The 23,353-nt window shown below is 42.4% G+C and overlaps 4 protein-coding genes across 5 annotated transcripts; all 4 read left to right on the top strand.

The window, feature by feature from the left end:
* The first annotated feature begins 1,424 nt into the window (after positions 1-1,424).
* On the top strand, positions 1,425-5,107 carry LOC9646934. Of its 2 annotated transcripts, XM_024678592.1 has the most exons (6): positions 1,425-1,558; positions 1,645-1,847; positions 1,902-2,949; positions 3,010-4,044; positions 4,124-4,524; positions 4,816-5,107. In XM_024678592.1, exons 3-5 carry the CDS (start codon positions 1,915-1,917, stop codon positions 4,490-4,492), a joined length of 2,439 nt encoding a protein of 812 aa, XP_024534360.1. In that variant the 5' UTR covers positions 1,425-1,558; positions 1,645-1,847; positions 1,902-1,914; the 3' UTR covers positions 4,493-4,524; positions 4,816-5,107. The 2 variants fall into 2 exon arrangements, with proteins under 2 accessions (XP_024534360.1, XP_024534355.1); XM_024678587.1 differs by having other exon boundaries at positions 1,425-1,847.
* A 274-nt stretch (positions 5,108-5,381) lies between these two features.
* Positions 5,382-8,883, top strand: LOC9646933 (protein STRUBBELIG-RECEPTOR FAMILY 8). The gene is made up of 18 exons (XM_024678602.1): positions 5,382-5,572; positions 5,743-5,832; positions 5,901-6,033; positions 6,094-6,165; positions 6,215-6,280; positions 6,334-6,402; positions 6,456-6,527; positions 6,584-6,655; positions 6,706-6,771; positions 6,826-6,891; positions 6,940-7,250; positions 7,306-7,553; positions 7,603-7,874; positions 7,930-8,068; positions 8,132-8,271; positions 8,332-8,488; positions 8,543-8,695; positions 8,745-8,883. The coding sequence occupies exons 2-17, from the start codon at positions 5,751-5,753 to the stop codon at positions 8,687-8,689; spliced, it is 2,112 nt and encodes a 703-aa protein (XP_024534370.1). The 5' UTR covers positions 5,382-5,572; positions 5,743-5,750; the 3' UTR covers positions 8,690-8,695; positions 8,745-8,883.
* Positions 8,884-8,992: 109 nt separating this feature from the next.
* On the top strand, positions 8,993-12,213 carry LOC112347550. Its single transcript, XM_024678609.1, has 7 exons — positions 8,993-9,296; positions 9,355-9,381; positions 9,441-10,958; positions 11,005-11,181; positions 11,267-11,405; positions 11,512-11,648; positions 11,706-12,213. The coding sequence occupies exons 1-3, from the start codon at positions 9,044-9,046 to the stop codon at positions 10,940-10,942; spliced, it is 1,782 nt and encodes a 593-aa protein (XP_024534377.1). The 5' UTR covers positions 8,993-9,043; the 3' UTR covers positions 10,943-10,958; positions 11,005-11,181; positions 11,267-11,405; positions 11,512-11,648; positions 11,706-12,213.
* A 212-nt stretch (positions 12,214-12,425) lies between these two features.
* On the top strand, positions 12,426-15,489 carry LOC9646932 (O-fucosyltransferase 20). Its single transcript, XM_002962231.2, has 6 exons — positions 12,426-13,412; positions 13,484-13,652; positions 13,716-13,805; positions 13,872-14,155; positions 14,842-15,100; positions 15,162-15,489. The coding sequence occupies exons 1-6, from the start codon at positions 12,826-12,828 to the stop codon at positions 15,387-15,389; spliced, it is 1,617 nt and encodes a 538-aa protein (XP_002962277.2). The 5' UTR covers positions 12,426-12,825; the 3' UTR covers positions 15,390-15,489.
* The last annotated feature ends 7,864 nt before the right edge of the window (positions 15,490-23,353 follow it).

Below are 23,353 nucleotides of genomic sequence, written 5' to 3'. Positions count from 1 at the left end.
TTTATATCTTTTTTTGATCCTTATCAAATCCCTTTCCATTCAGGGATTCATTTTTATTCTTATTTTTTTTAATAAATTTTAATGCTAATTTTTAAAAATTTGTTATAAATTATATTTACAATCTAAAAAAAGAATGCCTTCTTTTGAATAAGGATGTATGTGAAATACTGCGCCCTAGAGCCCACCTAGTATAGTGATTGAACACTCTAATTAATATGGTTTAAGTAGTGATTGAAATTAGGCTCTCTTAAAACTAATAGTCATCTTAATAGTTATCTAGTATAGCTTAACTCGTGATAATCTCTTTAATTTAGATTGATCACTTATTTCTGTCTTACTCAAACTAAAACAAAGGATATTTAAATTGAAATATCCTAAACAATTAGAGAAAAAAATTAGAGCCCTTTCTCTCTATTTTTGAATATAATGAGTTGTTTCTAAATTTGTGGCTATAATCCCATCATTCTTAAGAACAAAAGTTAAAAGAGCCATAAGTTTCTTAAGAGTTCCACTATGTTGAGATGTTCCTCCTTAATATAAATAAAGTAGATCAAACGTTAATTTTAACATGTGATGTGATGAGAGTGTTTCTTTTTCACTTAAAGGTATTAAACTAGTAATAAACTATCAATTTAGTAAATTCATCATGAAAATAATTAGTTAATAAAAAATTGATGCCATAAACTTAGTAGGAATAATGGCTGTTTAGCTGTAGAAAAAATCTAGCCTCAAAGTAAAATTTTAAGAAATTAAAAAAAAGAAATAAGTAAATACAATGGCCAAGACTCTAACTGTTTATAGGATAATTACCTTTGACTAAACAAATAAATTGCTATGTGTTACATGTAGTAATGCTTGGTTTGTTTAATATTAGTGTTATTTTTACTTATTAATCTAATTGATCAAATAAAGTTTATGTTATAATTTAAGATTAATATTAATGCATATTAACCATTAGATAACAGAATTAAAAAAATACTAAAAAGGGTTTAAGAAATTTTATAAATTATAAATACAAAATTAATCTAAATGAATAACAACTGTTAGATGGTAAAATATCCTAGAATATTTAAGCATATTGTAAGTATATCCACTACCATCCCTTATAAGTTTGCTTAAGCAAACCAAAAATAAAGGATATATTATAAAAATAAGAATAAAATATAACTAAAATACAGGCTAGAAAACAAATGTAACCTTAAAACACTAGCCTTATAGTTTTTTTCTTTGCCATGCCACCTCTCCACGTACAAGAAGTCAATGTTGTCAATATCATAAGAAGTGGACAAAAAGTGAACACTTCCTTTGAACACTGACTGATCAAACGGCAGCATTTCGAATTTGAAATTTTCCCGCTCAATGACGTTGCAAAGAGTCTTAATCTTTGGATCTCTCGTTCCACAAACCCTGCTAAAAGCGCTGCTATACTTTAGGGCTCCTCATCAAGTGAGAAGAAGGAGCCAGGGTTTGAGTGCCCGGAGACGCTCGAGCTTCTTGGCGCAGATCTCTCTCTTTGTCGTCTCCAGGGAAAGGCTCGGCCGTCTTGTTCCAGATCTTGGTGAGGAGTGAGCCGAGATTTACCGTTTCCTTCCTGCACAGGGATTATTCTGTGATTTCACGCTTGACTTCTGGTGGCCTTGCCAGATTTGCTTGTTTTGTTCCTTGACGGGAAAAATGGCGGTCCAGAGGTGTGGGGACGACGCACCACAGCTTCTATGGTACGCTACAACGCTAGGCCATAAGAAGTTTTGGTGCTTAGACCAAGAGGATGACATTGCAATGGTCGCGGAGGTGTTCTAGTGCTTCAGAGTTTTTCGAGGCATTTGGAGCGGCTGTTCTTCGCAAAAGTGAGTTCCTGTGTATAGATTCGTTCTCGTTGCTTATCATCTCCTTTCACGCAGGATCTTGAGCGGAATGGGTCTGTGTGTGAGTAAGTCGAGCGCTCGCTCAACCCCTGGCTCCGAAAAGTCCGAGAAGTGTCGCTGGGACAAACACGGTAATGTGTTCTTCCCAGTGAGGCGGGCGTCTTACACGGAAGACGAAGATGGTTTTCGAAAACACCAAGCTAGAGCATTCATGAATCCGGTTTACACCGAGTGTGAGAGCCCGGGGCAGACGAAGAGAGGTTTTTCAAGTATTTCTAAGCTTCTCAGAGGTTCCAAGGTCCCCCCGCTGCAGCTTAGGCGACACCCTTTGTCTCCATCGAGAACAAGGTGCCGGGATTTGCTAGGAGCGAAGGCCATCACTAGTGGCATCCACGATTTACAAGGGGGAGAACAGCCTAAACGAACTTTGCTGAAGTTCATGGAAGCCGATAAGAGCGGGGTTCTCTCGCTGAGCAGATCTTCAAGTGCTAAAGAAGGCAGCCTTACAAGATCTTCTAGCGCGAAAGAGGCGGCACTCTCTCGGTGCTCCAGTCAAAAGGAAGGCAAGCGAGATTTGGCGGGGGACTCCGTAAGGCCGAGTCCGGATCACTTGGCTACCATCGCTTGTTTGAAGGTTGCCAACTTCAAGTTTAACGACGGTCACGCTGCAGACAGAAAGGACGACGAAGAGACTCAGCAAGCAACCGAGATCTCTGGTGAGAAGGTTGAAGCCGCTGCCACGAAATCTTTGGCCGAAGCTGCTCCACTGACCAGAGGACTTGGTTTACCGTGCTACCAGACTCTGGTCTTTCGCGCTGTCTCTCCAGATAAGTCAAGGGGACGGTGTACATCGTCGCATTCATCTTTAAGCAGCGAGGAACTAGCCGCTGTTACGAATCGTCAGCGCCGACGGTCCCCCAGCAGGAAGTCTCCGGGGCGAAGATCGCCTCGGAAAGGTTCTCCTAACAAAAGGACCGGGAGCAGTAACTTTGTCTTGAATGCTTCGGCAGCACGGTTTCAAAAATCCCTGCCGGGTGCAAGGACTGAGACTGCAAAGCCTCCTCAAGTGCCGAAAGATGTTACGGTAAGATGAACAAAGTGAATTATCAAATGTCAGTGAATGTCTAACCCTTCGGTAGTACAGGCCAAAGCTCAAGGAAGGTCAGCTCTGCGGGAACTACCGTTAAACAGTTTGAAGCCTCAACACTGTCGCAGGCATTCCTCACCAGTCAAGACTTTTACATCTGGTAACTTTCACCATCCAACAGCGCCAGCCATGAAGCTTGTTCCTGTGTCGACGAACAGCGTCTTAAAATCGGAAAAGTTTTCGGTTTTCAGTGATGCGATCCATCTCGACATTCAGTCGAGCTCTTCAGTCACGACCGAAGACTCAGCCGGAGTAAATCCATCCTGCCTCAGCAAAGAACCTCGTTCGGGATCAAAACGGCTTAGATCACCAAAGAGGTTTACAGCTGCGCAGGAGAACCTCAACTTCCGGCTGTCGGTCCCAGGAGCTTTAGAAGACAAGTTCCTTGGGGCGACGGACGAACACACCAAAGATAAGCACGTAGATATTGCAAGCACCGATACGAACGTGGAGGACAAGCAGGTTCTGCATGAGCAGGAGGGACAGGACGCTGGAAGTTGCTCGCCTGATCCAGAACTCTTGGAGCTGCTCGAAAGAACTCCGAAGAAACTTAAAAAGATGGCGTTGAAGCTAGCTCTGATGATTGAGCTGGATCAGTCCAGCGGTGAGGAGGACGACGAAGTTAAGCAGGATGTAGATCTCGAGCTCAAGTTGGGAATGGCAGCCGACAAGAGCAAGAGGTCAAACAGGGATGGTATCAAGCTGGATCTGAGCGTGGCACTTGACTCCCCTACGAGAACAGGCTCCACTTCCGTCCCGGCCACTCCACGACAGTCAATAAGCTCAACATGCAATGGTCTTTCCGTCGAAGCGAGGATAGGTTCGTCCAAGCACTCGGAGTTCTCCTTTCACATAATGAAGAACCCGGATGAGCTATTTGGTAAGGTTCCTCGGTTTCACATTTCAAGGACACAGCAGAGAGAAGAATCAACGTCATCATTCCATCTGGACACATCTTCGAATAAGGTTGCTGTGGATTTGACAGCTTCACAAGAACAAAACTGTGACCGGTGCACGCATTCTTCGAATGAGGTAAAGTTGCACCGTGTATGACACCTCCACTATTTGTTTTCTTCCTTTTCTTTTAACTCCACAGCTTTTTCTATCGCAGGACAGGGGAAGTTCCAAAAACGCTGCAGCTCCGGTTCAGAGGTGTTCATCGTTTGGCTTTGAGAATGACGATCACGAAAAAGCAGCAGCGGAGAGCGTCATTATTGAAGAGGACAAAGAGAGGACTCCTGGCAAAAGACGCGACTTCAAGGACCTGGACCTCAACAGAGATGCCTGGCTGGAGGATGATCATCCATCGCCTGGCTTCGAGTTTCAAGTTAAGTCTGCTGGACTCAAGTCCCTGCCAGCCACACCCGTTATGCCTACAGCTCCAAAGGTGCCTGAGACAGACGCCTTGTCCCTCTCAGCTGACGAGATTGCCGAGATCTGGGGCGCCTTCGAGGCTGGCCAGGAGGAGATTTCCACTTAAGAAAAAGAACTCAGCGGTCATCGTGGCTCCTGGTACGCTATTCCATCCTTTTAGTAGTTGCGTTAGCTCAGGCAACTTACGGTAGCTCATCTAGATCAATCTCATTACCTCATGGAGCTTGAGTCCTGGTACGCTACTTCTTTCTTTTAGTAGTTACGTTAGCTCAGGCAACTTACGGTAGCTCATCTAGATCAATCTCATTATCTCCCGGAGCTTGAGTTGAGGGAAGTTCCAGCTGCCGCATTTAGATCCATCGTATGAAAACTCCAAGCTAACCGATGCGATTTGGACCTACTAACTCTTACCGCTCTTCATTGCTGCAGTACTCCCCCTAGCGCGAAACAAGAATCTAGCAATCGCTTCCAGAGCACTGCTTTTGTGTGGAACCGACCACCAGCTTTCTTTTTAATTTCCCGCAAGTCGTAGCTATCAAATGTGTTCTTTCGGTGAAGTGATGGCTCGCTGTTTGGAGGGAGGCCTTGATGGTTCGCCCACTTCCAAAGTCCTCACACAAGAAAGAAGGAAGAAAGAAAGATCAAAGCCCGTGATCTCAATGTGGGGGCCCTCTTCCCTCACACTCTTTTGTTCCCGTGTCAAAAATTCATGGTTCGCGTTTCTTTTTGTCCGCTAACTACACACAGAAGGGCCATCGCTCTCGCACGTCACCGGCTCGACTCCCAGTACGACCTCTTTAACCAGCGCCGCCGGTCCAGCGGGATGGAATACCTGCAGCAGGCGGTTAACTTACATTCCGTGTCATGGGCCATGGCCCACTAGAGAAATGGTCTGTTTGTCCGGATCCAGACTGGCACACAAACAGTGCCAAACGTGTTTGCGACCTCCCTGCCCATATCTACCGGGTGGCTGTACGAAGCAACCATTTGTTCGTAGTTTCGAGATTAATAGCTAGTTAAGATTGGGGCTGAGGCTCCTGCGAGAGCTCCAGGGCATCGGCATTTAGTTCTTGCTTGCACGGTAGGGTAGCGAGAGCTGCGCGACGAGCCCGGCGATTGGCCAGGGTAGCCGTGGAATGAAGCGCACAGCGATCGAAATCCCGTCATCGCGAGGCGCCGCTACCAGGTGAATCTCTAGAGCGCCGATTCCTCGCAATGCTGTTGCGTGGCTTAGGCATTTAGATCCGGCGCCTTCCATTTCTCTCGAAATTTCTCCTCTAGCTGCATCCGGCTCAGTCAGTTCGGATTTCTCTTGAGCGAATCGGTGTGATTGATCTCTTCTTTTTGCCTTGGCAGACACCACGATGGCTCGGTCTGCTCTCTTTCGTCTGGCGCTCCTCATGCAAGTGGCCTGGACAGTTCGTGCGATCACAGAGATTGGCGATGGTAAGTCGTGTTGTGCAAATATGCCAGTCTTGGGATATGAGGAAAGCATTGACACATTGTTTTCGCAGTTAATGGGCTTAAGATCCTCTATGGAAGCTGGAATTCTCCGCGGCTATCTGGGTGGAACTCTGGGCCCGGTGGTGATCCATGCGGCGAATCATGGCAAGGAGTGCTATGTACGGGTCCTCGGGTTACCTCAATGTACGTTCTAAACTTAGATCGCAAGATGATTTGATGCGCTATAATTTATGTGTTCTTCAGTAAGCTTCCCGGTCAGAATTTGGGAGGGTCCTTGGGATACGCGTTGGATCAGCTCCGGAACCTCAAGATACTGTATGTTTCATCGATTGTTTTCGGGAACGAAATTTATTTTTCGTTGTAGGGATTTGAGCAACAATCAACTCAGTCAAGCGATCCCGTACCAGCTTCCGCCACAACTACAAGAGATGTACGTTCTTCCTAGCCTTGCCTTGTTTATTTTCCTAAAACTTTCTATGATAGGTACTTGTCTAATAACCAGTTGACTGGTCTTCCATACTCTCTGAAAGATTTGTGGTCTCTAACGAAAATGTAAGTTTTCTTCTGACACCAAACATCACTTTAATCGTGGCACTTTTGTGTAGAGACGTGAGCCATAACCAGTTAATTGGTACAATTCCTGATGTCTTTCAAAACTTCTCCAACTTGAATCTTCTGTAAGTATGTAAACGCACTCGGAAGTATGACACTTGACTGTTTTCGAAATTTTCAGAGACGTGTCCTTTAATCAACTTACTGGCTCGCTTCCTTCCTCATTTGCGGGTTTGATTAGCATATCCGTTATGTAAGCCTTTCTTCCCCAAATATCATCCTTGAAACTCAGCTTTTACACAGGCACGTCCAGAACAATAAACTCAGCGGGGATATTAACGTACTGTCTGATTTGCCTCTTGCTGACTTGTAAGATATCTAATTGTTTTTTTTTTTTTTTCTATCGTAAGCTTTCTTTTTCAGAAACGTTGAAAATAATCAGTTTAATGGATGGGTTCCAAGCTCACTTCGATCTATTCCCAACTTAAGGTAAGAAGGGAACCTCACACGTACTAAATACTAACGTTGCTTTTACAGGGACGGTGGGAACAATTTTAGTACTTCGCCGGCTCCCCCTCCACCTCCTTTCACGCCTCCTCCACCTCCACCACGAGCACAAGCTGGAGGAAAAAGTCCTGGGGCCAAGTCTTCACCAAGGCAGTCTAAAGACGCTGAAAGTGGCGGTTTGTCACAAGGAACAATGGCTGGTATAATTGTTGCATTGGTATTGGCTGCTGTTATCGCTGGCCTTGTCGCTGTATGCTACATGCGTAAGAGAAAAGGAAAACCGGACCTGGAAAAGAAAATGGAGAGCTCATGGCTAACTCCTCATAATGCTCCTGCTAAAGGTATGCTCTTCTATTGAGTTGTGCATTCTAGCTAACGGTCTTCTTGCAAAATCAGTGAAAGAGCTTAAAATGGAACAGAAAACAAGACTTTCTCCTCCCGAAAAAGTCTTAAAGCCACCACCGCTAAAGACTCCAGCTGCTGAGCGTAGTCCTATAAAACACAAAAATTCGAAGGCGTCGGTTGCTGCAACTTCTTACTCCGTCGCCGATCTTCAGGCTGCCACGAACAGCTTTGCGCAAGAAAATCTTTTGGGTGAAGGTTCTTTGGGAAGAGTCTATCGTGCAGAGCTTCAAAATGGCACGGTAAGCACAATGCGTAATTGGCACCAGACTGACAAATCCGATGGTGCAGCCGTTAGCTGTCAAGAAGCTCGACGCATCAGGATCCACGGTACAAACAAATGAAGAGTTTCTTGCATTTGTTTCTACCATTGCTCGTCTGCGGCACACAAATGTTACAGAGCTTGTCGGATACTGTGCAGAGCATGGACAACGGCTGCTCGTGTATGAGTATTTCAACAGAGGAACACTTCATGAGATGTTGCACGTTCTTGATGAGACGAGTAAACGGCTATCATGGAATCAACGAGTCAAAATTGCGTTAGGAGCTGCGCGAGCACTTGAGTAAGTGCTGATATCTATTTCATAAGAACTTGGCTAATTACAACTATGCTGACAGGTATTTGCACGAGGTATGTTCGCCAGCGGTTGTACATCGCAATTTTAAGTCCGCCAACATTCTACTCGACGATGATATGAGTCCACATTTAACTGACTGTGGGCTTGCAGCTTTGAGTTCCACGTCGTCCGATCGACAGGTCTGAAGAACTAGCGCTTTTGAATTCTCTTTTATTCCTTTGCTGATAGGAAAAAACTGGCAGGTTGCGGCACAAATGCTGGGTTCCTTTGGCTACAGTGCTCCTGAGTTTGCAATGTCTGGTGTTTATACCGTTAAAAGCGATGTGTACAGTTTTGGAGTGGTGATGCTGGAGCTACTGACAGGGCGTAAGCCTCTGGACAGGTAAGGTTTCCTAGTTTTCAAGGTTATATGTTCCATTAGCTAAAGAGGTGTTCTATTCAGTTCAAGAGCACGCTCGGAGCAGTCGCTGGTGAGATGGGCCACACCTCAACTCCACGATATTGATGCGCTGTCTAAAATGGTGGACCCTGCGTTGAAAGGCATCTATCCAGCCAAGTCTTTGTCTCGCTTCGCAGACGTTATCTCGTCGTGTGTTCAGGTAAATAAGTGTTTGCTGATTCACTCGGTCGACATTCTGTTACTTTCTATGCAGCCTGAGCCCGAGTTTAGGCCTCCAATGTCCGAGGTTGTCCAGTCTCTAGTCCGGTTGATGCAACGGGCCAGCCTCAGCAAGCGGAGCTCGGGCGATGAGCTTGGTGGTTCTCAAAGAAGCATGCACGACCCGCCTTCAGACTACTGATAAAAGGTTCAAGCCGACGGCCTGTTTTGCTAGAGCTAACCAGCGTTTTGGACAGAGCCTCAGGATGAAACTCTATAAGAATAACACTGTGAGGCTCGAGAATTTTGGAGACAGTAGTGTAAGAATGCGGCCTCCTCTAGTTACGATTTGTATATATAAGGTAATGTGGATCAATTTGAAGTATGTTTCTGGTACTACCTAATGTTTTTTTTTTCTGAGCACTGTTGATTCTGTCTCTGTATGTTTTGTGCTCGATGACGAAGCCGTATCCGTTAAAGTGGAGAATAAAGTTGCGCAGAAGAAGGGGAAGGAGAACCTCTCTTTAATCCTTCACTGTCTCGGAGGCGTGACGCGATGATGAAGGAAAGAATTTGGGTCCGGTACTCTGGCACAGTGCAACGCTTTGCTCTTGCTCCAGGAAGGAAGCTGGATGTGCAGAAGATTGCTAGTTTCTGGAAGCTGGATGTTTCGACTCTGTGTGTTGGTACAGATGTTCTTCAGGTGGACGGAGAAGGCAAGGGTCTGGATGATATTGAGGAGGTCCGAGAGTGGGGTTTTGGTGATGGAAAGTCCGAAGCAACGGCTCTTGAAGCTCGAGGCTGTCCAGGTATGCAGTTTCGAAATTCTTAGTTGTCTTTCTTCTCACATCTTTTCTATGTATTCAGTTGTTGCTGATAATGGATTATCTTATGGTAAATTTCAATACTTTTCAGAAGAAACGTTTTTTACCGTGCTTTTGTTCTTCTTTCAGGTGGCTCACAGTATCAAGCCTTTGCAAACGAAGTCTTTGAAATGGTAAAGTCGATGTCCCCGGACGAGAACATATTCAAGCCCCGTAATGTCATCCACTTTCCCGGCAGAATTCCATTTCTTGCGGACAGCATGGAATACAAATCTCTCTGGGTGCACGAGGCCTATCATGACATCGCAGCGGAAATAAAGAACTTAACTGGAAAGGTGAAAAACATCCACCTTGTAGGAACGCCAGGCATTGGAAAGAGTGTTTTTGGGATACTGTGGCTCGTCTCTCTAGCTCTGGAGAAGAAGGCCGTGGTATATCGATGCAAAGACTGCCAGACATGGATTCTGTACAACTTTTCGGGAACTTGTCCGAGCACCAGAGTTTTTAGAAGCTACACCGAGGCTGGACAGTTCGTGAACTCGACCGTATGGCTCATTCTGGATGGTCCTTCCAAGCCCGTCCTGCATCCAGGTCCTTTGCTCCAGTGCGTGGCACTCGATCGAGAAGATGGTCCTTTCGATTTTTCGAGGTGGTCAGGAGGAAAGGTTATCTATATGGAAGACTGGAGCTTGGAACAGTGCGAGCTCTGCCTCGAGGATCTCGGGCTAGACGTTGTCGACTTGGAACTCCGCTTCTTCTACGTTGGTGGCGTTCCCCGCTGCCTTTACAACTCGGGTTCTTATACTTTGGGGGACTTGAAGAGCTCGGTCGACAACGCGGCCGTGCTGGTTAACTGGAAATCGTTTCCCGAGAGCTACTTAAACAGGCGAGATATGGAAAAGCTAGTACGGAACAGGTACTCGAGAAAGACTTCGGATTCTTTCGAGGAAAACAGCTCAACTACAAAGTTGTACGTCCCTGCCTCGACGTACGCCAAAGACGTCATACTAGCAGGTCTCGTGGAAACTAGTTTGACGGAACGAATCAAGCTCATCAACACTCCAGTGTCGGCTTTGGCTGGTTTACGAGAAGTCCCATTCGAAAGAATAGTGCACGAGGAACTAGGCCGGGGTGGTGCGTTCGTCATGCGGAGCTTAGACGACGGGAAGAAAGAATTCCGGAAAACGATACGACCACAGCGAGCCGTTTGCCAGTACTTTGACAAGAGCTCGGGAAAGACTTATTTATATGCTGAGCTCTTCACGAGTCGTGGTCAGTTGCATCACAAGGATAAACTTCCTCTACATTTTCTGGGATGGGAGCACTACGTGAAGCCTGTGATGAAGCCAGAGGGGACCGTTGATTCCTTTTTGACGCCTGGGAGGACTGTCACTGGACTGATTTTTCGAGTGGCAGTGACGCTGGAGAGCTCGATCAAGTGGAAGTACGTTGGCAAAGTAATCGAGTTTTTGGACGATTGGTGTGAGAAGCAAGGCCGAGCTCCACCGCCGAAATATTGGTTCGTGCTGGTGGTACCAGAGAGATTCTTCCCTCTGTTTACCAAGCAAGTGGCCGTGGAGGAGATTTTTGCTCAGCGATTGGAGCAGTTTGTTCTCTCGGTGAAGATATAATCTTCCGACTTAGAAGGTATGAGTCTCTCTTCATCTAATGCTCTTACGCGTTCGTTTGACAGGAGAAAGGAGGAAAAGAAAACATAAAGAAGACAGAAACTTTGGATCCTGCTCTGCTGCTGCTGCCAACGAACTTGGGTCTTCTCCGAGGCAAATTGCTAGAGCTGTACGTGAACGTCTAAATGCAAACACATGACTTCAAGGGCTTTGGCAGCGGCAGGATATCTCAGACCTGTGAGGTGCGAGACATTTTTTTAAATGTTTCTTAACATGGTTTTTCTTATTCATTTATTTCTGTTTTTTCTCCTTTGTTCTCACATGCAGTGATGCAGCTGGAGCCGTGACGACAAGCAGTTGGCGATGGAGATGATGGAGATACGAGCTCCATGGCGGACAAGAATGCCAGAGCAACCAAGCAAGGAGCATCACAAACGTACGAACAATCGCCCGCGCTGGTGGAGAGGTATGGCTGTTTTTCCTCAGATTAGTTTCAAGCCTTTGGAACCGTCTTAGCTTAGCCATGCTGAGCTAATCCAGCATTGGATCCTTATTAGTTATACATACTGCAGGAGGATATCGGTGTCAGGCGGAGTCAAAAATCGAGACGAGAAGATAGGCATGTAAGAAAAGCTGCCGTGCCAAAACAAAGGAGAGAGATAGCATCAACCGATTCAATGCAAAGCTCCTGTACACCAGGAATAATAAGGTACTGCTGCTTTCTCTCTTGCTAGTAAGAGATATATTGTAAGAATTTTTATGCAAGGCGCGGGAAGAACAGGACTCGGAGAGAAAGAGAACCAAAGTCCACTGTTGCTGCTGCTGCTGCTGCTGCTACTGCTACTGCTACTGCTGCTTTCACAGTTGTGTTACAGGCAGGATTGACAGCAAACCACAAAGGACTTGGATACACCTCCAAACAAGAAACAACGCTGCTGCTGGCTGGAGTGCTAGAGCTGTTCTTGAGTCTCTTTCTTGGCTTCCTTTCTTTATTAACTCTTTTGCTCATCTCTTTTTTCTCTATTTTTTCTTTTCTCTTTCTCTTTTTCTTGCAGGAATGCTCAAAGCAAATCTAGAAAGCAGGCAGCCAATGCTAAGACCTTTCCAAACCACCAAAGCAAAGAGAGCTGCCTATCTATCTACCTACACTCTTTTTTTTGTGTGTGTCCATAAGTTGGCCTCCAGCTGCATTGTGCACACCAAAGCTGACATCTCTCTTTCAACCAGAAAAACATTAAATTATGGCTTAAAATTTTCTATAGCTGATATTTCCAGAGATTATTTTAACGTAATAGTGCCAAAAGGATGAGAAAATTCCAAATCAAACAACTATTGAAACCACCCAACTAACCATTAGCTTTCCAGCTGGCTGTAGAATTCTACGGAGTATGTATCTTACCCGTGACGTGGCAGAGACGTGGAAAGGAGGCCCATGAGCTGGCAGGAAAGACCAGTGCTCTCTCTCTCTCTCCATTCCATTCTCTTTTTGCCTATCAGGTTAGTTTTCTTGGAGATCAAGGCTCCACGTTTGAGAAGAGGCTTAGGGTTCTTATGTTCGCTCAAGCGTCTCCTCAGCATTTGGTATCGGTCGTGCGCGGTCGCATTCCTCCATCGATCCAGCGCGGCGCTAGGTTGCGCCGGTGGTTTCGTCGATCGATCGCCTCGCCACACTCTTGCTCGGTGGATGTTTGGGAGCAGCATGCGACAAGGCGACGCATACGAATGCGGCCACAGGGATCGCAGCTGGAGGACCGCCAAGAACAGGGAGCACGGATAGCAGGAGGCGTCGCTGGGATTCTAAGCTGAGATCGCGATCCACTCCACCGCCGAAATATTTCCGTCCAGGACAGATCTTTTTCTCTCCTTCTCCTCTCGCGCTTTGATCCATGGCGATCAGCAAGCCGTCCCTGATAACGATTCCAGCGCTCGTTCCCAGCACAGCGCTCACCGCCTTACTCCTCTCTCCCAAGAAGCGGCCCACGAAGCGATTCTTTAGCCGGGCAACCTACATTGTGAGCCTTTGGGGGATTCTCATCGCAGGCTTTGGCGTCTTGAGCATGTTCGTGTTCTTGAGCCGATGGCATCCCGGCGACGAGAATTGCAACAACAAAGCCACCTCCACCTCCAGCTTCTTCGACAACGGCGGCAAGGATGCCTTGGATCGCCATCGCGATGATCTAGCGCCATCTACATCGAAGAATTTCGTGCTTGGGAATCTCACGAACGAAGAGAGGGACTTTTGGCAGCAGCCAGACGATCAGGGCTACAAGCCGTGCTTGAAATTCAGCGATCGCTACGGACTGGATTCGTCCCGCATCCTTTCGGACAGGAGGAACTATCTGGTTGTCGTCGTCTCGGGAGGATTGAACCAGCAACGCAACCAGATAGTTGATGCCGTGGTCATCGCGCGTATCCTCGGCGCTGCTCTCGTGGTTCCGATCATGCAAGTCAATGTTATATGGGGCGATGATAGGTGGGCATTCGTCTCTTCTTTTCTCTTTGGATCCCGTGTGGCTTATCATTGTTTTATCTCCTCGCGATCAGTGAATTTTCTGACATCTTCGATTTCGAGCATTTCAAGACGAGCTTGCAAGCCGACGTGAGGATCGTAACTTCGCTGCCCTCGACTCATATCGGAACGCGACCAGCCGAGGAGAAGCGGACGCCTTTGAACGCTAGCCCGGAATGGTTCAAGCAACACTACTCAAAACGAGTAAGCACAGCTTAGCCAGAGCTAGATTTTCTGACCCTTTCTTTTTTGTTCTTGCCTTTCCAGCTTAGGAGAGATGGCATTCTCTTACTACGAGGCCTCGACTCGCGGTTGTCCAAAGATCTACCAGCAGACCTCCAGAAGCTTCGTTGCAAAGTAAGCGCAGATAGTCTTAGTTTTATCTTCCACTTTACAACTCGCTTGTTTTTTATTGGTGAGCAGGTAGCGTTCCACGCCCTTCGATTTGCAGCTCCGATACAGGCACTTGGCGATCAAATCACTCAACGAATGTGGAGTCAAGGTCCTTACTTGGCCCTCCACTTGCGTCTAGAAAAAGACGTGTGGGTTAGAACAGGCTGTCTTCCAGGCCTGGGGCCCGAGCATGACGAAGAAATTCGGACCGAGCGACGCCTCAATCCGAAACTCCTCACTGGACGAACCAACATGACCCAAGAAGAACGTCAACTTGCTGGACTTTGTCCGCTCACGGCAAAAGAAGTAGCAAGGTAAGCGTTTCTTAACCATATCTTTGGTCATGGATCGTTCGTGCTGCCTTTTCTTTTGGTTGCTATTGAGCCGGCATTATGTTATTGCACGCTGCTTTCTTTCCGGATCATCGCAACTTCTTTGTAGTTTTGTGCATGGATACTTTATGCAGAGCTTCTAGCAGCTTGGTTGTATGCTTTGCGATCGATCTTGTGTGTCGCTGTCCTAGCGCAATTCTTTTCAACCGTCGTTGTCGTAGAGAGGGATGCAATTATTCAGCTGACCATCATGCTTTGCATGATCTTTTTGCTCGCCTGATCCCAGCCAGCTCATTTTTCTGATTGGCGACATTTACAACTACTGCTTCTCGTGCTGCCTTCTAGTGTTGTGACTGGGGTGTACTTATTGTCTTTCTAGTACTGCTTGCTCCACTATCGCACCACTAAATGCCCTGCATATTATTGCGGCTGAGATTCGTGAGGCCAGCAAGAAAACGGAGTAAGCCGTTCCCGGGTCCCGTAAGAGACAGACTGTTTCTTTGAAGTCATGAAATCGTAATCCTTGGGAGTTGCACTTTGCATTCAAGAAGTCGTCGGTCGTGCTCGTCATGGGCTTTTTGTTGTTTTAATTTTCGCTATTGTGCTTCTTTGTTTTTGAAAGCTCCATTCCAGATCGTGATGATGCTTATTGTGTTGTATCTGTGCAGGTTGCTTCGAGGACTTGGAGCCACGTCCTGGACCCGGATTTACTGGGCTGGGGGGGAACCATTTGGAGGATCACGAGCTTTGCAGCAACTCAAGCAGGAATTCCCAAACTTGGTCAACAAGCACGACATTGCAACTCCTCAAGAGCTGGAGGCCTTTCGCAGCAAGGCGTCCAGGCTCGCAGCAATTGACTACGTCGTCTCTTTAAACAGCGACGTGTTCATGCCATCTCATGGAGGAAACATGGGTCACGCTCTCAAGGTAAGATGCAGTTTTGAATTTCTTTTAAATCTAATAGAACATTTTGATCTTGCCGCAACAGGGACATAGAGCTTACACAGGCCATCGGAAGCATATAACCCCTAACAAGAGAGAAATGCTACCTTTCTTCCTCAATTCGAGCCTTCCCCAGAGAGACTTCAACGCTGCCATCCGGGAATTACACCGAGAATCGGTTGGCCAGCCTGCCATGTGGATGGAGAAAAAAGGGCGGGACGTATTGGGCTACCCAGTGGCTGAATGTATGTGCAAAACTAATCATCCCAGTTGATTGATAGCTGCATCATAGGTTGTAGAATTTGATCATTCTTTCAGAACGTTTGTTCTGTTATACTAATGATATGGTTAAATACAATTTTATATCTGACTAGCCTGGTTGGCAAAGTTTTTTTTGTTCACATATTATCAATAATCTCTTGCTGGATCTCTAAGGCAGCATCACATCCAACAGCAAGTATTAAGCCTGGAGGAAATGCCTTTGAAACTATAAAACACTTCACAATATCCTCACAACCTAGATTATCCTTACCATTCTCAGCACCTCGCCATTGTCCATACAAGTGGCTTGCATATACTTTGCTAATATCCTTCCAGATTAAACCTGTAAGATGACTATGAACGATTTGATAGACTCTTATAATCAATTTATGTTCGCATCCGAGAAACTGTAAATTGGACACTAACTTCGAGTTGGAGAAACTAAAATAATGTTGTAAGCACGGGTACACAAACATTGCTCTTTCTCTTGCTCTAGGCTCTTTCTCCCACCATGAAGTGCTGATGTGAAGCTTAAGAACCTGCTTGACTCGAGGCAGCAAGCAGAAAACACAGTGTGGTTATTCATGAAGGCAATTGGCAAAAGCAAGCGCTGCCCTAGCTCACTTAAGACTAGACATTCTTTTGGCTGAGCCAGCAATCTTGTTTATTGTCCCACTACCAAGAAATTCCCAGTTCAAGCAGTAACCTTAAGTTCTTATGGAGATTAACATGTGCATTTGGAATCTAATCACCAACTTTGTTTAGCATTCTTTTCAGAGGCCAACACCTCAATGAGTATCTGTATGGTTGAAATTAAGCTTTCAACCCATAACTTTGTTTGCAAATCTATAGAGCACCTTCCCCATGCCTAACCTTTGCTCCATATAGCTTGCTGCATGCTGTTAAGAGATTCAGAGGGATTGAGATTGAGGGAGCAGATAGTGCCATTTTGATTCTTGCCCAAACATGCATGATGCAAACAATTATTAGCCAAAGACAAAATCTTATTAAAATATTTCAGTAACATATGGTTAAGGAAATAACCTTTTGACAGATCTAACAGCCAAAAAAGTTCAGTAACTCCTCCTTATTATCTCAATAGACATTGTCCAGCAAATGCTGGATGAGTACAAAAATCAATAGTTTTATACAATTTTTTCCTTTTGATATCTATATGTGTGTGTATATATATATATATATATATATATATATATATATACACATACAATACTATACAACATATACCATGTACTTAGAATATCCTGAAGTGAAAAAAAAATAATTAGTAAGTAAATATTATTGATAAAGATAATATATGAAAATTATTACTTGGGAATATAAATATATTTAAAACACTAAAATTTAAGGAAACTTAAATATCCAACCCAGAGAAAAGTAAAAAATAAATTACTAAGAATAATTTTTTTATAGTTATTAGAATATAAATATATTTAGTACACTCCAAGACTAAATAAAGTAAATGAAGAATTACTAAAAAATAATTTTATTAATCAGATGTTACATGCAAAGTATGTTTTTACTAGGATGAGATTTAGATATACTATCACCGTTGATCTTTGGAACCTTGGGGGATAAATGGGGATAAAATAGCCATTAAAGGCTCTCTTATAAGGTAATTTCCTTTTTTCCAGTTGGCTTAAGGGGAGAGAGATAAGATGTGCTACAGTTGGTATCGGAGCCACTAATCCACATTGATTAGTGGCTACTTAAAAATATAATATACCATTGAGTAAGGTATATTCCTACCCCTAAATTTGAAATCGTACATATTAGGCATCCATGCATACGTTCTTCCTCTTGTGTGGAGTATCCACGGACGAAGGTATCCACCGTGAGACACACACATGGAATAGTTAATCTACATAATAGAAGGATTGGTAAATTCAGTGCGAAAATGGAAGGAGTACGAATGGATGACTAATTGCCTCACATGGAATAACTAGTCTACACAATGGAAGGATTGATAGATTCAGTGCGGAAATGAATAGCTAGTCTACACAATAGAAGGATTGATAAATTCAATGCGGAAATAGAGGCGGTACAGATGGATGACTATTTGCCTCACATGGAATAACTAGTTTACACAATGGAAGGATTGGTAGATTCAGTGCGGAAATGGAATAACTAGTCTACACAATAGAAGGATTGGTAGATTCAGTGCGGAAATGGAGGCGGTATAGGTGGATGACTAGTTGCCTCACATGGAATAACTAGTTTACACAATGGAAAGATTGGTAGATTCAGTGTGGAAATGGAATAGCTAATCTACACAATAGAAGGATTGGAAGGATTGGTAGATTCAGTGTGGAAATGGAATAGCTAGTTTACACAATAGAAGGATTGGTAGATTCAGTGTGAAAATGGAGGCGGTACGGATGGATGATTAGTTGCCTCACATGGAATAGCTAGTCTACACAATGGAAGGATTGGTAGATTCAGTGCGGAAATGGAATAGCTAGTATACAAAATAGAAGGATTGGTAGATTTAGTGCGGAAATGGAGGCGGTACGGGTGGATGACTAGTTGCCTCACATGGAATAGCTAGTCTACACAATGGAAGGATTGGTAGATTTAGTGCGGAAATGGAATAACTAGTCTACACAATAGAAGAATTGATAGGATTGGTAGATTCAGTGCGAAAATGGAGGTGGTACGGGTGGATGATTAGTTGACTTACATGGAATAGTTAATCTACACAATAGAAGGATTGGTAGATTCAGTGCGGAAATGGAGGTGTTGGTTCCCCTTGGCTCAGTAAGGGTTGTTAGTCAATAGTCAATGTCCTATAGAAGGATTAATAGATTCAATGCGGAAATAAAGGCGGCTCAATAGGGGTTGTTAGTCAATAGTCAATGAGGACATTGACATCTCTGAAGGGGGGGTGAGTGTAGCACATGTGATCATGGGATGAGATTTGGATATACTATTACCGTGGATCCTTGGAACCTTGGGGGATAAATGGGGATAAAATAGCCATTAAGGACTCTCTCATCAAGCAATTGCCTCTTTTCCAATTGGTTTAAAGGGAGAGAGATAAGGTGCACTACACAAACAAAGTTTAGCCTAGAAATAAAAAATTGTATATACCCTTAAACTCAAACACATAAATTAATTAATTTAACAAATAATTACTTTGCCATGTGCTTTACTTAGAATATAGAACAATAAATTTTAAGAATGCTAATACTACTACTCAGACCCAGGTAAAACTAAGAAAAGAATTACAAAATATAATTGTTTCTAATATATGTTAGATACAAACTATAAATTCAAAACCTAATTAACTATATTTGTTGTTAGTCAAAAGATTTATAAAGGTGTTTAATTTTTTTGTATTAAGACTAACCTCATGTTTGAAATGTAAGTCTCATGCCTAGAGAGAGGCAATCCATATGAATTGCTTGATTAATATATTGTCAATATATTAGTATAGACAAATAATTGCCTTATCCATTGGTGAGGCTTAGCTGCTCTAGTGGCAAGCACATATATCACTTGTATAGGTGTTACCCGATTAACAATTTAGATGTAAAGGGGTTTTCACACCCACCATTAACTTTGTAAATTTAATGGTAATTTGTTCACACCATTACATTATTATATTAAATTTGTAAACTTTAATTTAACTATTAAATTTAATGGTAACTTGTTCACACCAGAAATTAACATTAAAATAAGCTAATGTTTCCATTAGCATTTCTTATGCATTTTTCGTTAAAATCCTAATGCTACACTTTTGTAGCATTAGGATTAAAATATTCACGAATATTCTATAGGGCTTTCACTTGCTTTCATTTTGGCGTGGCATGCGGTGCACAGTGTTGTTGGCTACAAGTAGTGGCGATGCCCATGGAGCAACAAGGCATGGTGTTGGCAAGCGTACTATGGTGGAAACGAGGTAAGAGATCAATCCTAGGCATTTCTAGGCATTTCTAGCACATTTTAGAGCATTTTACTTCTAGCCAAGCATGCTATGGATGACTGGAGTAGGTTTTCATGGTGTTGGTGTTGGAGGTCTTGGCTTAGGTTCTCACGGTGTTGGTGTTGGAAGTCTTGGCTTAGGTGCTGGTGGAACTCTTGGCCCAGATTCTCACTCTATTGCTGCTGGAAGTTTTGGACCAAGTGCTAGTGGAAGTCTTAGTGCAGATTCTCATGGTGTTGCTGTTGGAGATCTTGGACCAGGTGCTGGTGGAACTCTTCTTCTTAGAGCAGGTGCAAGCTCTCATTGTCTTGCTGTTGGTGGAAGTGAAAGCAGTGGTAGTGGATCATGTGTAGGAACTCTTGTTCTTGGTTTTGGAGCTACTGCAAGTTCTCATGGTGTTGCTATTAGTGTTCTTGGTGGAGGTATCATGAGTTTTGGTGGTCCAAGTGTTCATGATCGCAAGAGGGAAATTTCAAGTTAGCATTGGATATTTTGAGATGATTAGATTAAGCAGTAGCATCGCAATATTGGATCACCAGCAGCAGCATCGCATAACTATGATGAAGGATCTTCGCTAGGAAATTTCGAGCTAGCACTGGATATTTCAGGGCATAAATGGTTAAATCCAAAGAAGCGCCACCTTTAAATGATGTTGTAAAAGGTATAACTTAATAGCTAGTGTGAACATAGCATCATTAAATTAGCTAATTTAATGGGAGTGTGAATCGGTTAACATTATCCAAAGTTTTTATCACCCAAAATGACTAATAACTACTAATGCTATTATTAACTAATATTGGTGTGAATAGAATAACATTAAAATTTTAAGTTAGGCTAAATTCCTTTGATGTAAAAGCCCTAAATTAATGGTGGGTGCGAAAACCCCTTAAAACTCTCAACAATTATTTATTATTGATTATTTTGTGCTCATTCCTTGAGCACTTTGTTGGGAGTTCCACTCTAACTCTTAACTTTCCAAGTTAGAGCTTTTAATTTAAATGTGTTATGCTTATTTCATTTTTGCTTTAGCCACTATCATATGGCACCCTTTTAACCCCACTTTGGGGCTTAGGGATTTATGTATTACACTATCCCAAAGCCATTACCTAAAAAATAAATCTTGTAGAAACAAACTATTAAAATAAAATGTTATTACTAAAGAAACCAATAGTAGTAAATGTAGATTGCCTTAGTTGAATTAATTTTTTTATTCTATTTTGATATTCATGATATACCTTATGTTTACCCATCTTCAATTTTATCACCTTCTTTTTCGTAATTGCATTTTTATCCCAATATATATGATAGGCTAAGTGGCATCTTAACTATTTGGGCAAGTTTAAGTAAAAAAAAAATTTAATCATAATATCCAAGTTAGGAAATGATATTTGATTTTGCCACCTAAGTAACATTTGCTACACAATCACCACTAAACTCAACAGCCATTCCCTCGACAGAAACCCCAAGAGCTTTTGTTCTCATACCCACATAATTCCCACATAAAGATTTTTCCAAAAGCCAAAAGAATTGATAAATGATGCAGGGGGTTATATATATATAGCATGTAACATTTTTTGTCACCTACTATCCATAACTTATGCCTCAGCAATTCTCTAACCTAGCACCCAATTTCCTAAATCTGTGCCCATGAATTCAAATGATAAACACTCACCAAAGAACTAAATGCTAGTAGCAAATTGGATCAATCGATTTCCTATGGCACTTGGGCTATTGGATAGCCATGGCACTCCACATGGCGCTCCAATGCTCAAGAGTGCTAGCCATAGCACTCCACTATTAAGCCAATCTTAGGGAAAGAAGTGAGAACTTTCAAAAAGGATAGACAAAACAACATAAAGTATAGTAGACTTGATATGCCTATCAACAAACTCGCTTTTACTCTGGTATTAAATGGCTATTGACTACCACAAACATCCTTGTGCTTGAGTGGAGTGGTACTAGTTAGTGGCCGCCTCCTCTCCTACTTCTCCACAAACTTTGGAGCTCTTAAACCTCCATCTTTTGCATTGATATAAACAACCAAAGGGAACAATTTGAGAGATGATTCATAAGGTTCAAATATAGAAGAAAAAAGCCCATGAATAAGAGTGCACCCTGTTTTCCAATTGGTTAAAGGTTTTGGGATATTTAGGGTTAAATGTCCTTGGGTTTGAATAGTATTAGATTGGGTGACCTCTAGGGAAATCCAAATTCAGGAGCTTATAATTGGGTGATGCATTTCCTTTAGGAATTTCATAGCTGAGAGAAGTTGTGGAAAATTTTATCCCTCCTAGGTTGCACAAACAAGCAATTATTGCTCACACCTTCTCCTTAATTGCTTACTAGGTGATTCAAACCTTGCATATATTTTTCAAAATAACACATAGTAAAAAAATGATATTTACTGGGTTATTTTGCATCTAATAGTGCCAATTAGTGAGATCTAATAGCCTAAAAAGTTTGGCAGCTCCTCCTTATTATTATAGATTACTTTTCTTTATATATCATTTTACTTGATTTAATTAACAAGGTTATTTGAAGAATAAATAATTAAATATTTTTCTTTAAATATGGTGAAAATAAAAATTTTCTAAATAGTATTTTTGAAATAAATATTTAAATAAGAACTATAATTATTTCCAAATAAATAAAATTTAAATATTAATTTTTATAGTAATTTTAAAATTTTAAATTTCTTTAATCATTTTATGGTATAGCAATACCTAAATACAAAATTAATAAAAACTATTTATATATAACTAACATATAAAAATAAATAATATAATATATTCTTTTCAATACTCCAAGTTTATTCATGATAGATCATAAGTAGTAATAAAAAGTTTAACCTATTTCAATATAATTTATAAATACTTTTTTGAAACTTATTGCAAATGAATAACAAAAGGATATTATAATTTAAACATATTATCATGATAATAGAAATTCAAAAGTACCAAAACTAATTATAATTAGCATCCCAATTTCACAAGAAAAAGTAAAATCCAAGGCACTGTAAGCTTATATTTCTCCCACAACAAAGATCAATCGATTCACATCTAATAATTGTAGCAAGATCTTGCCTTCCAAGTTTATTAGAGATACTAACACCGCAATTACAACTAGGAGCGACAGTAGGAAGGCTCACTATCACTACTGTTACTTAGGCAGTTGCTTCCATGTGATTTTTTGCCCTTTTCTATACATAGATCAAGCGAGCTCCTCCTTGAATTTCTTATAAACCTAGCTTGAGGAGTAATGCTCAACTATCAAATTAAAACAAATGCAGTTAATCAGCTCAATGGTAGAGCAATTGGCTGTAGTCCAATAGGTCACCAACTTGATCTTGGTTGCCTCCTCATGATCCTCACAATATGAATAAAAAAACATTTGTACAACCAACAATATTAATCAGTTTACATTGTGATTGCTACTGTGAAGACATATAAATGGCAACATTATCTGTATGGATTATTATTAACATTCTTTAATCCCTTCATAAAAGGACAATCCTTGTAGTGATGTTTAACCTTGGTGACAACAAAAACAATTACTGTCCACCTTATCCTTCTCATGCTAGTCCAAACAACTTTTTTTCTGTTGTGAAGGGATGGCAACATTATCTATATAGATTATTATTAGCATTTTTTTATTCTTCACAAGAGGACAATCCTTGGCATGATATCCAGCCTTGTGACAACAAAAACAATTACCCTCCACCTTATCCTTTTCATACTGGTCTGAATGAGTTTTTTTAACCTCATGACCATCTCCACTCTTCCAGCCATAATGGAACAATGGCTGTTTCTTCCATGGATATAAAGCATTGATGGGTTGGTCATTATATTGACTACCCCATAAACCATCCTGTTGATTAAAGCTGACCAACTTGACTAACAATTTGGGTGAATAGATCATATGGGAGAATTATCTGCCTTTGCTTCAATTTGCTCATAATAACATTCATTAATCAGCTATTGGTATGTCTCCATTTACGGCAATAAATGGTTATGAGCCTAAGTCTTTTGTGAGTT

The sequence above is a fragment of the Selaginella moellendorffii genome, unplaced genomic scaffold (genome assembly GCF_000143415.4).
Source record: "Selaginella moellendorffii unplaced genomic scaffold, v1.0 SELMOscaffold_1, whole genome shotgun sequence".
Taxonomy (NCBI): Eukaryota; Viridiplantae; Streptophyta; class Lycopodiopsida; order Selaginellales; family Selaginellaceae; genus Selaginella; species Selaginella moellendorffii.
The sequence above is the reverse complement of the archived record's forward strand: the minus strand, read 5'-3'. Positions and strand labels throughout refer to the sequence as shown.

Bases quoted from the DNA above. Each gene is read 5' to 3' on its own strand.
- LOC9646934 (XM_024678592.1), top strand. From the start codon at position 1,915: ATGGGTCTGTGTGTGAGTAAGTCGAGCGCTCGCTCAACCCCTGGCTCC. The intron at 2,950-3,009 runs GTAAGATGAACA...TCGGTAGTACAG, and splicing joins AAGTGCCGAAAGATGTTACG to GCCAAAGCTCAAGGAAGGTC. The intron at 4,045-4,123 runs GTAAAGTTGCAC...TTTCTATCGCAG, and splicing joins GCACGCATTCTTCGAATGAG to GACAGGGGAAGTTCCAAAAA.
- LOC112347550 (XM_024678609.1), top strand. From the start codon at position 9,044: ATGATGAAGGAAAGAATTTGGGTCCGGTACTCTGGCACAGTGCAACGC. The intron at 9,297-9,354 runs GTATGCAGTTTC...CTATGTATTCAG, and splicing joins TGAAGCTCGAGGCTGTCCAG to TTGTTGCTGATAATGGATTA. The intron at 9,382-9,440 runs GTAAATTTCAAT...TTCTTCTTTCAG, and splicing joins TGATAATGGATTATCTTATG to GTGGCTCACAGTATCAAGCC.
- LOC9646933 (XM_024678602.1), top strand. From the start codon at position 5,751: ATGGCTCGGTCTGCTCTCTTTCGTCTGGCGCTCCTCATGCAAGTGGCC. The intron at 7,875-7,929 runs GTAAGTGCTGAT...CTATGCTGACAG, and splicing joins GGAGCTGCGCGAGCACTTGA to GTATTTGCACGAGGTATGTT. The intron at 8,272-8,331 runs GTAAGGTTTCCT...TGTTCTATTCAG, and splicing joins GGGCGTAAGCCTCTGGACAG to TTCAAGAGCACGCTCGGAGC.
- LOC9646932 (XM_002962231.2), top strand. From the start codon at position 12,826: ATGGCGATCAGCAAGCCGTCCCTGATAACGATTCCAGCGCTCGTTCCC. The intron at 13,653-13,715 runs GTAAGCACAGCT...TTGCCTTTCCAG, and splicing joins AGCAACACTACTCAAAACGA to CTTAGGAGAGATGGCATTCT. The intron at 13,806-13,871 runs GTAAGCGCAGAT...ATTGGTGAGCAG, and splicing joins TCCAGAAGCTTCGTTGCAAA to GTAGCGTTCCACGCCCTTCG.